Below are 17285 nucleotides of genomic sequence, written 5' to 3'. Positions count from 1 at the left end.
CTTCATTTATGCAAGCAATTTATTGAAACAAATGGTTCATCATCCTTTTTACTTACTGCCCCCTAAACCAGACTCTAAGTGCATATTTTTTTCGGGCTGGTCTGGTGTTATTTGAACATTTAAGCATACAAAAACCTCTGTATGATTTCTTTAATATGTGTGTAATTTTTCCTGTATTGACCATCATGAAGATGATGTGATTGAACAAACTTTAGTGCTAAGCCTTGACAATTTAGCAAAGTTAAATTAAGGTCTCATGAAACACAGTAATGTTATGTATGGGAAATGCACAAGGTAAAAATCCATAGATGGATAGATAAAATCTATACGTGGATAGATAAGTTTAATTAGACCAGTACAATCTTTATTCATTTTACAGACTAATTTGCTAAAGACTGTTGTGCTGGTGATTTGTCCTTTTCTAGGCAGTTGATTTGTGTCTGTGTAATGTGTAACAGAGTTTCTGTTTAGATCCAGTATAATTTGGCTTGTTCTAAACACTGACTTAAATTTGAATTATATGCTGAATTAATCAATACTTAGTTATTAACCATATACTTAAACAAGCAAAAGTTACAGGAAATATTTGCCTGAAAAAAGAAAATTGACAAACAGAAAACTGTGAAATCTGGGTTAACTTCAAGTGCTTTTTGCACTTCTTTTGGACTGATTTCCTTTGTCGCTCCTTTCATGTGACTTCATCTTCACTTTGGTTGTTTGCCTGTCATTCATATTTACTTGCTTCTTGACATTTTTTCCCCAGGACTTATTCAGTAGATTTAATGGGCAGTTTGGCAGTTTCTGGATAGAGATGCTAATGTAAAATGTACTTGCACTAGCGTTTTACATTTCTCATTTATTCTTTAATGGACTAAACCTGGAAGTTAACACTGAATATTTTTTATGAAAAAAAAAAAATCAATATTTTGAAGCCAGAAATGTATGTTCTGTTACTCTGAGTAATAGAACATACAAATTTTTTTTTTAATAAGCGATTAGAGATCCACCTGGTAAGAAAATCCCATGGAACCTGCAGTCTTTTTTCAGTATTCTATTTTTAAAATAATAAACTTGGAGGAATCCATTTTTTGTTTCTCAAACTCAGCCTACGTGTTGAAGATGTATTCTTGTAAAAATCAGAATTCCAGTTTTACAGTGTACATGTTTGGAAAAATTCTTTAAGTACTGCAGGAGATAAGCAAACTGATAGCCAGGCCAGAATCAATCCGCTCTGTTATGAGCTATAGGAAATGAGTTAGGAACACGCAACCAGGTCACTTTTTATTGAACATGCCAGAGTTTATCACTTTAACCTCTTCTTTTGGTCATGAAGGCTAAGATCTAAAAAATCATTACATTTGGACTTTTTAGATTGTTTGTTAAATTACAACCTTTCTTTCCCCCCAGTGATGGTACGTTTGCAGTGAAATCTGAAATTGGGTACTACATCTATTAAAATAGCTGCAACTGTTGGAGCTGTTAATTGACCTGTGTGTGTGACCTCCCTGAGGCACAGCTTAATGTCTCAATGCAGAAAATCTGAATCTTTATCCCTAAGTGCTAACATGCAAACTAATACAGTTGTTTTGTTTATTTGATCAAAACTTTCTCCTTGTGAAAATTTTGTTCCTGTCTGCATTGCTAGCTGTATGTATAAAGAGGAAAATTTCTATTGTGTGTATGCAATGCTGAAAATAATTATTTGCATTCCTTACAAACAGTAATTTTTATCCTAAATTAAAAAAAAAGTTGTTAATCTTCATGGTATCTCTATAGTTTTTTTTTTTTTTGACCAAAGGGGTAAAATAGGGCACGTTGTTTAAAATTGGCTCATCTCATCTGCATTTGCTTTACTATCAGCGGGTATACATGGTAGCGACAAATTCTCAAACCCTGCGGCCATCTCACTGTTTAAATGGAGACTGGGTTATTAGAAGTGGCAGTTCAGCTCGAGTTATTCTTCGTTTGCCAGTCATCCTACTACTTGCGTTTGATGGGAAATTAGTGGTAAAAGGGCTTAAAAACCTGCAAAGCAAAATTTCAGAGTTGAGCTTTACTTTACGCGCATACTTGTTCTGTTTGTTTTTTTTTTTAAATCTACTTTTCAATAAAAAATATATTTTTTTTGTCACTTGATATGTATTTTCTCAGTAGTTCAAAGGAAAAAAAAAGTTCTATTTTCATGTCTGCAGGATAATAATTCTAGATGTCTCCAAGAGTAAGTTTCCAGTTATCGTTTTCTTTGGGAACCAAAGTTTTAGCAGATTTGTAGAGGGTGTTTATACCTCTTAACAGTCGAACAGAATTTTCCAGATCAAAATTTAAATGTTTGCTATGATGGCAGAGAGCAATCTTTGGCAAGAGATGCTTTGCCCGTAAGGAAATGAATAGGTCTCTAATAAACGCAGTACCTCTTTTTCCTCGTCATTAGTCATGCAAGGGCTGTATGTGTTTTTCAACCCTGCTATTTGATATTTGTCTGTATGTATCAGTGGTATTTGGCTTACTCTTTCTGTAAGGAAGTCGTATATGTCTTTAGGCTTTATTTATTTTCTTCACTAAGGATATTGAATTAGTAGAAAATATTTTAAGGTTTGATGACCTGCAGTCCAAAGTCATTCAATAATAAAACCTCATGTGTTTCTGAATTGCCAGGCTGTAGCACATGTTTTAGTGATCACATTCCCTGTAGTTTCTGAGCAATTGAACTTGGAACTAACTTAGCTACTATTTGTATTGTTTTTTAAAAATACAAAGGAAACCCTAATGCCAGGTTATCATAAAGTTTAAGAAATCCTTCAAAGGAAAGCCTGATAGGATATATGCTCCTACCTCCCACATGTCTCTAGTGAGAAAATGTGTGTTTTGGATTTAAGGCACTGATCAGTGAAAAATTTCTCGGTCTGCAGTATTTTAGTAGTAGGTTACTGGTTTTGATTGTGTAGATTCTTAGAAAAGGACAGGTATTTAAAGAAGAGTAGTTTTGTCTTGAATATCTTGAACTGAATTTCAGTATTAATTTCTATGGCTGAAAAAAAGCTCTTGTCTAATGCCAACATGTTTGTGTGCTTTTATGTCATTTAGTTGTGCAGCCTTTAATGAAATTCAGTGTGGGGATTAAAAAAATAGAAGTTGTACATGTAAAGTGAAGATTGGATAGAAAAAATCTTGTGTAAATCCGAATTATTACTACAGAGAATGTCCACAGCTAAAATGAGAAATAACAAGCTTGTTAATTTCTAAATTAGTGACAGTGGTAGGCAGCTGTATGACAAAAAGCTGTATTTGTACAGTTCTGGTTTGTCTTGCTTTTTTCCTCATTCTCCACTTGTCATGCAATCTGGGATGAAAAACATCCACTTCTGTTAAGACTATAGTGCATATATGGGAGGTGGAGCAGGGAGACAAAAGGGGATGAGATTTGGAGAATGCTGTAAAAAGGATAAAGAGACATAATTTTGATATTTCCATGATTAGAACTAAATTCTTAGGTCCAGTAGCAGTAGTATCACCATCCAGTCTTAGCCAAGTTTTCTTGATTGCATCCCCATGGCAAATCACAAGACCCGAACACACTGGGTTTGAGTTAGCCATTCAGTACTGGCTTGCCCCAGCTATCAAAACCTGAAACAAATGAAATCTGGAAAGGAAATAAAGGAGCATAACTTTCTGGTAGCTACTCAAATACCTATTGTTTTTTTTTAGATGAAAATGTCATTCATGAGGTAGAGTAGAATGACTGAAAAATGCTGGAGGGCATTAGCTTTGTGTAGCTTCCAGACAGGTTGTGTTAGATCATCTCCTGAAGGCACGTGGGTGAGATGGATTCAGGAGAGTGACTGGTAGGGAACTTGCGGAGCTTGCTCAGGATGATGCTCTTCCCAGAGAAGAGATGTGCTGTCATCCATCCAGGTATCATGCATTACACAGAAAGTCATGGGGATTTTGGATGTAGCTGTACAATGTCTGTGTGTGCCTTAGCTAAGCAGCTGTAGGTCTGTGTAATCATCATAGAGTAGTTCTATGCAAGGACAGGTGAGAAACAGATCTATGAGTAGTCTTTGAGAATGTGAATCTAAGAGTCAGTCTTCAAGGTCTTTTCCAGCCTGATTGATTCTGTGATACAGGTGTCCAAAAAGGCCAATGTCATCCTGGCTTGGATCAGCAATAGTGTGGCCAGCAGGACCAGGGCAGTCATGGTCCCCCTGTACTCGGCATTGGTGAGGCTGCATCTTGAATCCTGTGTTCAGTTTTGGGCCTCTCATTAGAGGAAAGACACTGAGATGCTGGAGAATGTCCAGAGAAGGGCAACGTTGCTGGTGAAGGGTCTGGAGCTCAAGTGTTATGAGGAGCAGCTGAAGGAGCTGGGATTGTTTAGCCTGCAGAAAAGGAGGTTCAGGTAGATCTTATTGCTCTCTGCAGCTACTGGAAAGGATGTAGTAGAATGGGAGTCGGTCTCTTCCAAGTAAGATGCAATAGGACAAAAGGAAATGGCCTCAAGTTGCACTGGAGAGGTTTACATTGGCTATCCAGAAAGATTTCTTTATGGAAATGGTTGTCAAGCACTGCCATGGTCTGACCAGGAAAGTGATTGAGTCACCATCCCTGAAGGTATTTAAAAGACGTTGTAGATGTGTGCTTGGTGACATGGTTTAATGCTGAATATGGCAATGCTGGGTTAGTGGTTGGACTTCATCATTGTGAAGGTCTTTTCGAACCTAAATGATTCTATGATTGCTAGGTCAGTATCTGAATTTTCAGGTAGACCTCTGCAAGTAATATATATTCATAAATATATATAATATATTCATATATTCATACTGCTTGTACATCCATAGGTTTCTGTGGAAATTCTGCAGCAGTATATTTAATAATGCAAAGAACTGCTGCAGAAGGGCTGGTCTCTTCTTCCTTTTTTTTTTTTTTTTTTTTTCTTTCTTCCTTCTTTGTCCTGACAGTATTCCTAAAGGTGTATTGCACCTTCTGATAGTCGGGCAGTTGCCAAAATAGCATTGGGATACTGCCAGTTCTGCACTGCAGTAAATCAGGAACCTGAATTCATATGTTGTACTATGAATGCATTTTCTGTGGGAAATTTCTTCGGCAATGTGTATCATTAAAAAAAACCCATTCAAGGACTTGACAGTTGTCTCTGTGTAAACAGACACCGAGTCAAGGTTTTTTAGTAGTGTCAGTGACCAAAATCAGTCTGTTGGCTTTGCATAGCCAGTTCCAAATTTCTCTTACTGTTTGACCTGATTTAGAGACTTCTTTGAATGACAGTTGAAGTAATGTTTTTGCACTTTCTTCACTGTAAATGCGTCACTAAAACCTGTCATGTTTTTGTTGTTGCTGTAATTCTGAGAATAAAAGATTTGATTTTGGAGAAATACTAGGAGGCTGTTAGATATAAGAACAGATTTGTCTGTCTTGACCACAGAGTATTTTGGATGCAAGACCATTTTATTTACCACTTCTGTAATTTTTTTTCTGATGATTTAGGAGACTATAATTTTTGTTTTGAATTTCTCTTCTACTATCAAGGGGTAGTTCACTGTACAAGTTTAATATCAAAACTTCAATGACAATAGGTCAATTAGATTGTGTTTATTTGCATAATATATTTACTGATTGCCTGTTTAATCAACTGTCTTAGACTGACAGGCATTACTGACACTGCAATAATCTTCAGTTTGACTGAATTTTCTGTTTTAATTTTACTGATTTTATAAGTGGAAAACAATACAAACAAATTTAATACTCTAAAGAAAAATATACTTCTGATTGTTTTCATGAATACTGAGTAATTGCTTCCCGTGGTTCATTCTTCATTTCCCATTCTTTCTACCAGGAGACAAGACACCAGTTTTCATCTTGGGTCCTTTAATAAAAGATAATCATAGACATCAGTTGAAATATGCATTTTAAGATGCTTGTTTAGTGAAAATCAGAAGTTTTAAATTCTTAGTTATAAGTTTTGTTACTAAATATATTTTAACTTTGTCTTATATTTATTCTTATTTCTAATCTTCACTTTAATTATGACTTCAATATGTTCACATAAAAAAAGTATCTGAAAATTGTGGCTGATGCATCAAGTACCAATCTCTTTTACTTCTGTGTTTGGGATATACCTGCTAATGTCATCAAGAGCATCTAAAATGCTTTGGCAGATGTCAGGTAACAGCTTAACTAGCCTAATAAGGAGGATTATAAGGATTATAGACAGTGCTGACAATGTTAGTAAATGGTTCTCTGGCTATTTTGAGTGTTACGGTACTACAGTGCCAGTGGGCAGGATCTTCAGGCAGTGAGATATCTACCTGAGAGAATTGTTCAACTTAGACATGTTTGACATTTCAAGGCACTTGAGGGCTAATGTTTAATTGCGGCAATGGTTACTCAATTAAAATGATAAACTACCTATAGCTTTCAGCAGACAAGGGATAACCGAAATGAGCAAAGAGAAACAGACAGATTAATCTGCTGGAACAATATCCTGTGGAACATAAGCTTGCAGAGCAATGTTCTTTGTGATTTCTTCTTGTGTAGTACTTAAATGCCTGAAAGAGGTCCCAGTTCTGACATGTCAAGTTTTCATTGTTTTTGCCTCTCCCAAGTGGAGAACTGGGAGCATGAACAATGTCTTTGTAATTACTCTCTGCTTACTTTCTGAAATTTATTCAACTTTGAACAGCATTGAGTATGATTACATGAAAATGTAATCTACCAGATACCTCTTGGTTTGTAATATAAATTGTTTTGTCAGAACGGTTACAAATGTTATAGCTTGTAGCATGATGGTACTATGTCCAGTTTAAATATAAGTCTTGAATGAATCCTTTAGTGGTTGGAAGTTTAAAGAATTATTGTCTCCATAAATCAAACTAGCTTTTTCACAACCAAGACATTGTTCTTGCCTATTTCATGACCTTTTTATGAAATAGCTTGAAAAATAGCTCTGAATGGAAAGTAATTCTGGATGATGATGTTCAACTTATGTTAGGGGTCCTTCCAGCATCTGGTGTTGCTGGACCATTCAGTCCAGTGTTGGACGGAGAATGGCACCTCCATTGTTTAAGCCTCAGGATAGAGGCAACTCCTGCAAAAGGAATATTAAGCAGTAATTCTTTGGAAGTACTTTCCATGCTTGTTTCCATTGAGACCTGCATGCTGCTTAGCTTTGTTCAAATGCTGTTTTAAAGGAGTTGGCTGAAAAACCAGTGGTGGTCAGAGCAGCAAAGACTTCTGTTCAGCATATGCTTTTAGGTCCAGGTACTGAATTTTGTGCTGAAGGGAAGTCTTATTTTACAGAATTAAAGTGTGTCTGACAGCAGTCATCACAAAGACCTGCAAATTCTTGCCCCTGTACTCACGATGTTCATTATATCGTTGAAGCAAAGGCACATGGTAAGCATGTGCTGAATGATTCATTATTCCGGAGGTTTTAGTAGTTCTGTGTCTCATTTTGGTGAAGATTGAGAATTAAATGGATTGAATTTGTTAAAATCTATCTACTTCTAAAGATGTTTTAAAGGAAATTGATGCATCAGGACTTGTTAGGATAGAGGAAGACACTACAGATGGGGTAGATATTTGAGATTTATTTGGCCTTTCAACAGGTTGACTTAAATCTTAATTGTAACTGACTATTTTGGAGGACTTTTCCACATCTTATGGGATCAGGAAATCTGAAATCTAAAATTGGACATCTACTCTACTGTAGAGAGATGCCCTACAGAATCCATAGGTGTAAGGGACAGGTGTTGAAATAAGTTATTTCTTGTGCGTAATTTCTTCGATATGCTGTTAATATTTAATTTAGATGCATAGTTTAAAATGTATAGTTACAAATGTGCAAGTGCTGCTCATTGCTTTATATTGAGAAAAAAAGAGTTATGAAGTAAAGCTTTGGTTTTAAGTTGTGTATATGTAGCTAATTGAGGATCTGGGAATAGGAAGCTACCCCTTCTAGGGGAATGAATAGATCATACCAAGAAGAGTTTGATACAAGTGCTGAAGACTTTGAGAAAGCCTGAAAGCTTTGTCGGTCTTGGAAGTCTGGAGATTTATAGCCACTTCCTGATTTTTGAACTTTGACTGCCTCTGAGGTCTCACAGAACAATCATATGCTAGAAAATGTGAAGACCCAAGTCTGAAAAGACTGTCTAACCTCATCAGTGGTGACAACCTAGTGATGTCATCAGCTGTTGCATAATTATGTAATTGATGTTTCCAGACAGAACAGTTAGTGACAACTATGAAATTACTTTGCATAGTTCTGTCTTCAGGTTTTTGTGTCATTTTCAAAGCACAGAGGTGTCCTGTCTGGCTGGAGCTTGTAGTTGCATTAAATGACTACATCAAGGAAGCTGGGAAGGGAAATGCAGTGGGAAGACATTACAATCCAGTTTATAGGTTTCTGTTTCTAGCTCCTGAATTGCTGTAAATCAAATTCTCTGACATTCTGGGAACTTATATATAGATTTCCCAGGAAATCCACTGCTCTTGAAAGTTCTGTAATACACGAGTCAATATTTCAGGTCAAACTTTATTTAGATTTCATACAACTGAAGTGCAGATTATGAATAAAGCCTGCATATTGGTGAGTATGAGAGAGCACGGATCTTATTTTCAGGACAGAATGACTACGTGTACTGATTTAATTCTTCTTACTGCCCCTTAATGTGTGACTTTTGGGTTGACTTCATTCTGATTCTCTGCAGGATAAATTGCCTGTGTCATCTTACTTTCACAGTAATAAATCTTGTTTTCTGTAACCTGGCAAAGTGGATAGCTTTGCTACATTTGGTAGGCAACTTTTAACAGTCCTAAGTTTCATGGAGATGAATATCCTGAACAGTAGTTGAGCTGAAAACCCACCAGAACAAACAAAACCCAAACAACCCAACCCCCTCCACCCCCCAAAGAGCAGCAGCCCCTCCCTTCCTTTCCCCCAGTCTTAGGTATTTGAAGGAATGTATTCTGTCACTTAAAGTAAAGTAAAGGTTTTGCCTGCAAAGAAGAACTCTGATTGCCTGCTTGGAAATGTACATGTGTCAGTAATTCCTGATTTCAGTTATTTCCACTTCTGCTGTGTGGGAGAGGAATTCAAAACTAGGTGGAGGTGCTGCTTGCCTGACTTGGATGAGCTTTGCTTTCAACCTTATGTGGATCATAGAATCATTTAGATTGGAAAAGAGCTCTAAGATCAATGAGTCCAACCATTAACCCAAAGCTGCAATATCTGCCACTAAACTATGTCCCCAAGTACCAGCCGGTGTGTTTTTCAAGTACCTCCAGGGGTGAGGAGTCAACCACTTCAGTGGGAAGCTTGTTCCAGTGCTTGACAATCCTTTCAATATCCAATCTAAACCTCCCTTAGCACAACTTAAGACTGACTCTTGTCCTGTAGCTTGTTGCCTGGGACAAGAGTCTGACTCACACCTTGCTAAAACCTCCCTTCAGGTAGTTGTAGAGAGTGATAAAGTCCCTTCTGAGCCTCCTTTTCTCCAGGCCAAACAACCCCGGCTCCCTCAGCTGCTCTTCACAAGACTTGTGTTCCAGACCCTTTGCCAGCTTTGTTCCTTTGTGGAGCTTTCAGTGCGCTTCCAGTGACAGCTGCTGCTTCAGTAGTTGCTATGATGATGTATAGCCATGGTGTCCTTACTATCTGATCTTACCTGATCAGATGTCTTTCCTTTCTACATCAACCTGACTGCTAGATGCTCCCGGACCCTCCCCTCAACTGTTATAGGCTGAAAAAACCCCAGTATCCCTGTAAGGATGCCTTTGGGGGAAAGTTGTCAGCATCTATCCTGCTTCAGCTAATTCTGGATGAAATGAAGTTAATACTGTCCTGCAGACCCTGTCAGGGATGTGACCTGTCCACACTAAAAGCCATTTCAGCACAATTTACTGTTTTCTCTATGACAGAACAAGTATCTGTAGGACAAGTACATTTTCTAAATTCTTCTGTGGACTGCCATGGGTAGGCAGTATTCTGACACTGAAAGAAAACTTTATAATTTAACTCTTATTCTCTAGAATTCAATTTTGGTGTTTAAAACAAAACATAAATGTGATTGCAAAGAAAACTTTTCAAATGTGAGTGTTTGCTGTTGACTAAAATATTTGTATGAGTCCTCAGGTGGATTGAAGAAGTGCTTTTGTAATTCAGCGTCCCCTTCTATAGTTCCTTCTGTCTTTCATTACAGGCACAAAAGTCTTGTAGAATGCAAATGCATTGTTAATGAACAAATGTCAAGCTTAGTACAGAAAACATGGAAGCTTGATTCAAAGGCACATGATGTTTGAATAAGATTGTAGAAAGCCCAGAATCCTTAAAATGGAAGAACTGCATGTGTTTCTTGTAATAATACTGTCTAGTGAAAGCTGACTGCCAAATGGCTTTTTTGAGGCTTAATTCTAATCAACTGAGAGTGTAGCAAGTGTTGAAAAGTGCAGGAGTTATATATGTTTTCATATGAAAGGACTAGATCAGTGTTTCATTGGCTTTTTTTTTTTTTTCTGGGAAGCATGTGTGTTCGGAAGGAAGGAAAGTGTTTGCTATACATGTGAGATTTTTTCAGATGTTTTGCTCAAGACTGTATAAAGACACTACTGGTTGTAAAAATGAAGAGAATTAAAACTCTCTCAGTATTCTTTCCTCTTAAAGACTGTCTCGGAAATATTTATGATGTTTTGGCTGGCAGTGAAAATTTTAAAAGAATGCACAGTGTAGTTCAGGGAAGATACCTTGAATATAGACACTTTACGTAGTAATCTTCCACTATTGAGACACAGCAATATTGAAGATTTTTTTTTTTTTAGATAATTAAAGGGTTGAGTTCAGGAGATATGCATGATGCAAATTACTTAGAGCTTATAAATTCTCAAATATACACTGTATATTCTCACTGTAAAAATAAAAACATTTTGTAAGTACACATAAAGCAAAGGGAAAATAAATTCCATCAGAGGGTATTCCTAAAGTTTTATTTATTGTTTTAATCAGTGCTTTCAGCTGTCAAATGAGCAGATGCTTCCTTTGATTATATATAAAGCAGAAATAAAGTATGATGTTCCTGATAGATGAGAAGGAACAATAACTGTTGAAGAACTAGCTTGCAGAGAAAGAAAATTAACCTGTGAACTGAGGGGAAAAAAAAAAGTTAAAACTGAGTTGGATGATTAACTGAATGAAAGGTCATGCTGTGTGTGATCAAATAAGAAAAAATTAAACCACTTCAGTTAAATGTATAATGATTTTAGCTGTTTGTTAAATGATTCAAAGGTAGGTTCAAAAGTAGTGTTAAGAATTTGAATATTGAACATATTGCCTGGTGCTTTTGAAAGCCAGTAGCTGCCTTTCCCTTTGAAGTAAAAAGATTTCCAATGAGAAGGGATAACTGAAGCCTCTTACACGTGGGTGTTTATTATTACAAATAATAAAAAGTTAATCAACTCCTAAAATGAGGGAAAAAAAATTGTATATTAGTAGATTTACAAAAGTTAAATATTTTCTATTGGCTTAATTTTTTTTTTCTTTTTCAGTTCTTTTATAATTGGAAATGGCTTTCTGGAAGTATAAAAAGATCTTACAGATTACTTTTGCTTTAGAGTTATAAAGCCTGTGACCCCAGGTTCTTTTCTGTCAGACTACAATTTTATACTTGGTCAAGGTGACAATTTTTAGAAAAAAAGGAAAAAAAAACCCTACCCTGAAACACAAAACTTAGTATATGAAAATGTAATATACTGTAATCCACATGAAAAAATTATTATTGACATTCTAATACAGTTACTTCCCAGCTCTTTGGGAAATCACTCTCTGTAGCCATTGCTGAAAATGTCTATTTCAACTGTGCTAATTAGTCCAGATTATTTGTATTTAAAATGACATCTATTGAAAAACAACAAAATAACCCAGCAGGCTTGCAGTTCAGCAGCACTGTTGTTGTATGCCTGTCAACATAGGACTTGTGAGGGAAAGAATGTTTAAAGACATGTAACTTAACTCAGGTTCATGTTTATCCTTTTGAGAAGGATATTTTCATTTGAAGTGCTGGTTTTTGTGAGTTTATCTGCTTTAACCTGGTTCTCTGTACTTCTGTACAATGCTCATTTTTCTAGACCAACAAGTTTGAGGATGATACAGGTCCATGTGAGAAGCAAGGATGTGGGGCATACTTCAGAAAAGACAGCTTGGAGCACTTAAACGATGTGAAACGAAGTGTTGTTTTAGCTGTGGGACTATATCGCCTAATTTTCTGTTGTCTGTCAGTATAAAGAAGTATTCCTGAAGTCTTCATTTTAAAGATACGAAGTTTTCACTGATCTGGTGTGCGTAGCTGACCATTGTGGCTTCACAGGTCAGATCATCAGCTGGTAGAAAAGAAATACAAGTTCCATCATCTTATTTAGCTCTTTTGTTCTTGGCCGTAGATTGTGTCCTTAATTTCCTCTGTTAGTTCTGTGTGTTTCTGATGTTTGTCCTTTCTCTTATGCTTTTATTTTACAGTGCAAAATGAAAATGGAGCACATTTTTAGATTGGATGGTTTGCTACTTTGCTCTCAGCTGTTTTAGGCTGACTCCCTCCCTCTCTTGTTTTGAGGACTGCTTTATATGTACTTCTTAAATTGAAGTTCTACTGAAAAGGACACTGCTAACATGTACATTGCCTACTTAGATTTAAGATTAGGTTTAATACTATGCTGTCATCCTTGTTACAAGATGTGGGCTGTTCTTTCTTGAAGTTAGACCTAATTGTTTCTAAAGACTTGAGACATGTAATTTAAAAAAAATGAAGGTACTACAAATTAATTAAGTAATCTACATCTCTTAGTGTCACTAGGGTGGTTTTCGGATAAGAATGCTCATGCAGTTCATAGTGACGTACTTGAATTCAGTTAATGAGTTTCTCTGGAAGAAGCAGGAGTGTTAAAAATTCAAGTACAGATCTTCTCGGTTTTGACTGTTAAAATGGAACAGGACTTCTACTGCAGCTATTTCTAGTAACCTAATCTATTTTATTTCCCTGTCCAACATTATCTGAACTTATCCAAGATGAGTCTAAGTATGTGAAAAAGGTTTTTTATTAGTCAAGGAGCAAGATTTGAATCTACAGCAGAATGAACTGGGCCTGGATGATGTTCTCATCCAGTTCCTCAATATCATGAAGAGAGGGGAAAAGAAACTTTTTTCCCTTTAATTGGGAATTCAGTCTTGTGCCAGGAAGAGACATGAAAGGGGCAGTGCGTAGTAATACCAGATAATGATGACTAACAAATCTAGTATAGGTTTGCCATCTGTGAATGTTTCCTATGGTCTTTTACCTTGTAGGAAGGTAAGCTGATGCCCAAAGGATTTGAGAGGAGATGGCTAGAATTGGGAAAGGAAGTCTTATTTATAGAGGGAAAGGGTTCTCTTCAGCAAGACCAAAGTAATGCATTCAACAAAATACAGTACAATATGTTGACTGTAGCTTGACTTAATTTTAAATGCTTTGTTATATTTAAATGGGTTTCTGCTGTTATCAAATGGATAGATATGTGCTTTTAAAAAAGTGAAGTAAATGAAATGAGACATTCTTATAATGCATATATTTGCAGATGGAAATTAGAATAGTTTAATGGAATTGTTTTATAAATGATTGAACTGGGGCTTCCATAATTTTGAGCATTTTTACCTCTTAGTTCTTTGTAGTGAAAATTTGGTACTGCTGTGAGTAATTTAAATCAAATGTTTTAAACTGTGTCCTTTTTTATTCCAGCCCTGATGACATTGGTAGCTGTTGGTATATCCTGCTGTCTGGTTCAGTCTTCATTAAAGAATCTATGTTTCTTCCAAGGAGCAGGTATGTCAGCTATCAACGTACTGCATTCTATATTTTAAACATAAATCGTGAGATGTGGAAAATTTTTATAATTAAAAGGCAGTATCTTAAGCTAAATAACACACAGAAGAACACAAATAAGTGTGCTTTTCCTGCTTTTACTAACTGTGGTAACTGTATTATGCCCATATCTAAAATTGCAAGCACTGTGGACAAGGTACAACCAGGCAAAATGTTGTGCAGATGTTGTCAATTTAAAAGTAAAACCACCAAAAAGAAAAAAAAAAAAGAATGAAGTACCAAGGAGTCTGTTCCTGTGAGTAATCAAATTAATCACAGGATGCACTTGAACTTGTGATGTTTTCCTGAGGCTTTACTTACTGTGCACAAGTCTTTGGTGCATGTTTTAGTATATGCTTAGATCATGTTACTGCAGGTTTTGTTGCTTCTTTTTAAGACTGTGCTTCATGCAAATGGATTTGTCATGAGGAGTGGTATTTCACTTGCAAAAAAATGTTTGAGTGTGAGACACTGAAATGTACATTGCTACAGTAAAAAAAATTAATTATTTTGAGCTATGGGAAAAATGCAAGTGATTGCAAGGATTTTGGACTAACGTGGCTGAGCTTAATCATTTTAGTGGAAGCAGAGCAGAATCACTTTAAGATCCTGGTTGTAGCATATTCATTCAGACTGCTCTAAAAGGCTTCTTTGAAGCCTATGGCATGTAGTAAAATTTGTGAAAGGCAGAGTGAAAGAATGATCTGTCTCTGTATGGTACCATGATAACGAAAATACTGGAAACTTCTAAATAATTTTAAACAGTGGAAAACCACTTCAGAGCTAGAGTTGGTTGATGCATGAAAAATTAGATCTCCAAATCTGCCTTTTAGTGGGAGAGCAGTGCTAGTCTTGGGACTTGATTTTGGTAATGGTAGCATGTTCTTGGTGCAGTCACACTTGTGTTTGTAAAAGGACAGGCACTGCTGATAAAATGGTATATTTGATGTGCCATTGAATAGATAATGTTAAAATTGTAAAATTGGTTATTATAAAAAGTATCACCACAACAGATTATAGGATACCTGCTGCTGGCAGAGTGAAAATGTCATCCATAACACAGGGAGTGCTGGCAGAAAGTGCTACCTTTAGGTACCAGGAGAAAGGATGTATAATACGTGAATTAATGCGGGGTGGTTGTGGATAGTCTGTGGCAAGAATCTTGTGTTCCTTTGAAATACAGCAATGTTTGTGCCTCCGCAAACTTTTGGACACTTGAAGAGAGGTGAGATGAACAATGAGCTTAAGATTCTTCCTCAAAAATTGAACAGAAAATCTCAGATCCTGTGACACTAAGCAGAGCATTTAAGGGCTGTTCGCAGAGAGAAACTCAGAAATTACATCTGGTGAAACAGTGTCTGAGATCTTTGAAGTATAAGCATGTAATTTGGCATTAGGATAAGTTTCATAGTTGTGGATGAAGTCAAGTAGATGTCAAAGTTAGTGTCTTGGGAAGTTAATGCAAGAGAGACACTTTGTTAATTAACCGAGATAACATGAATCTCTGAAAGCAAAATTAAGTAACTTTAATTACATAAGATAGAAAATATTTCTGGAGAGTAAAATCAGAGTTATTCTAGTGAGGGGCTTTGTGCTGCGAAGCTACAGTCATCAAAGGATAGGTGAGGGCCTTTCAATTTAGGGCAAGGTTAATCAGGATTTTTTCTTTGTGAATGAGTAAGTTGGAATATCTGGGCCTTAGGCTCATCCATGAATAAGAAACATGGGAAAAGTGAGAGGGCACTTAGGTTAAATTTCTTATTTGGAATACTGGTGGGTAATAAGTGATTTATTGATTTATTTATTTAATAAAGCGAGTCTTGAGAAGGAAACTAAGTTTTTCATCTTTACTTATGCTGCCAGTGAGTTGCTCAGACAGAAATAGTAAACTGCTCAGATATACGTACTTGGCACAAGAGACAGATTAGCAAAAATGCTAAAGTAAAATTTTCTATGGTCTAGAAAAAAAAGGAGAGAGCTACTGAAAAGGCTGTTGTCCAGAAGGAATTGATAGAGTGGCATTTTGAAATCTAAAGAGTTGTGTTAAAAGTGGGCAAAAGAAAGTTACTGGATAACTGCTGAAACGGACTGTTTACATATACAGGGAGTAACAATTTCAACAGCAATTTGTGAATCTTGCTGTCTTATTGTTGTTATGATGAACTGGGTATGCTTAGCAAATGGAGCACGCCCTCATGCATCGCTGACATCAAGTAATAGGAAACCTAAACATTGCAAAGTAGAGATCATCTAATTTCGATCTTGCTTGACTAAAACACTGTCATTTGAGTAAACCAAATTTGCAATAGTAGATTCATATTTGCACTGTTTTAGTGTGATTTTTTTTCCAGATTAATCCATTTTATCTTTGCCCATCTAAAAAACCACTAGGAGATTATTTTGCAACATGTGAAGCTTGTAAGAGATTAGGATGGAGCTGAGAAGTCTGTGTAGGAGCAAGCAAATATGTAGAAAGAAAAAAATATATTCCTATCTCCAGATCTGATTGACATAGAAAATTCTCATTTCCCTAACTTTTCTTTTCCCCGAGCTAAGAGTAATTCATGCCTAAGTATCACCATCTAAAACTCGTCATGTTTTTTCCCATTTTAAAAATATTCTCCCTTTTTTTGGCAACCTGCCCCATTTACCTGTAGTAAATCCCTATGGACGGGTTCTCTGGGCTGCATCCTGCCAATCCTGCTCTGTTTGTGAGCTTTTCCTTGCCTGTCCTCCTGACTCTCTCAAACTTGACTTCATTGAAGAGTGGCTGGCTAGTAGCTGACCAAATTTAAAATAAGATACATTTTGTCATCCCCCCCTAATTCTACCTCCCCAGCCCCCCAAGCTGTCTAAAAGCATAGGAAATGACTACTCCCCTGCTTTCCCAGTGTCATGGTTTAGAAATGCCACTCCCTAATTTAGTGCCTGTACTCCCTGAGACTCTCGCAAACCCGTCACTGCTAGTTTGCCTCCTTTCTGGTGGGAGACACAAAAGGCAGAGGATTCTGAGATGAGATAAGAACAATATACTGGAAACAGCAATGAGATTAAAAAAAAATAAACCAAAACAACTGAACAGTAATGACAACAATACTAATTACAGTGTATAAAAGAGAGGGTGATTTACATGCAAAATGCTCACCAAGCATTGAACAATGGCAGATGGACCCTATGTCCGTGCCCACCACGTTTGCCCAGGACCCTGGGAGACAGTCCTTTCCCCCACCCATGACGTAAAGTGGGATTGAATAAGACAATGTCCTGGCTGTGCCCATGCAGCTCCAGGCTCAGCCCCCTCACAGCTACTGTGAAAAGTTAGCCCTGTCCTTGCCCAAAACTAGGACACCCACTCAAACTAGGAATAAAAAATAGTATAGCAGTCCA

General features: G+C 36.6%; 1 protein-coding gene across 4 annotated transcripts in view; it reads left to right on the top strand.

Moving 5' to 3' along the window:
- The window catches only part of RAPGEF2 (Rap guanine nucleotide exchange factor 2), a 181410-nt gene that overhangs the window by 59675 nt on the left and 104450 nt on the right, over positions 1–17285 (top strand). For all 4 annotated transcript variants that reach the window (XM_027882830.1, XM_027882827.1, XM_027882831.1 and 1 more), the window contains exon 4: positions 13776–13859. In XM_027882830.1, the coding sequence (XP_027738631.1) occupies positions 13776–13859 (84 nt within the window). The remainder of the gene's footprint in view (positions 1–13775; positions 13860–17285) is intronic.

The sequence above is a fragment of the Empidonax traillii genome, unplaced genomic scaffold (assembly GCF_003031625.1).
Source record: "Empidonax traillii isolate 1590-97213 ecotype Southwest subspecies unplaced genomic scaffold, ASM303162v1 scaffold112:size1231168, whole genome shotgun sequence".
Taxonomy (NCBI): domain Eukaryota; kingdom Metazoa; phylum Chordata; class Aves; order Passeriformes; family Tyrannidae; genus Empidonax; species Empidonax traillii.
Note: the sequence above shows the minus strand (reverse complement) of the source record. Positions and strands in the feature narration are given on the sequence as shown.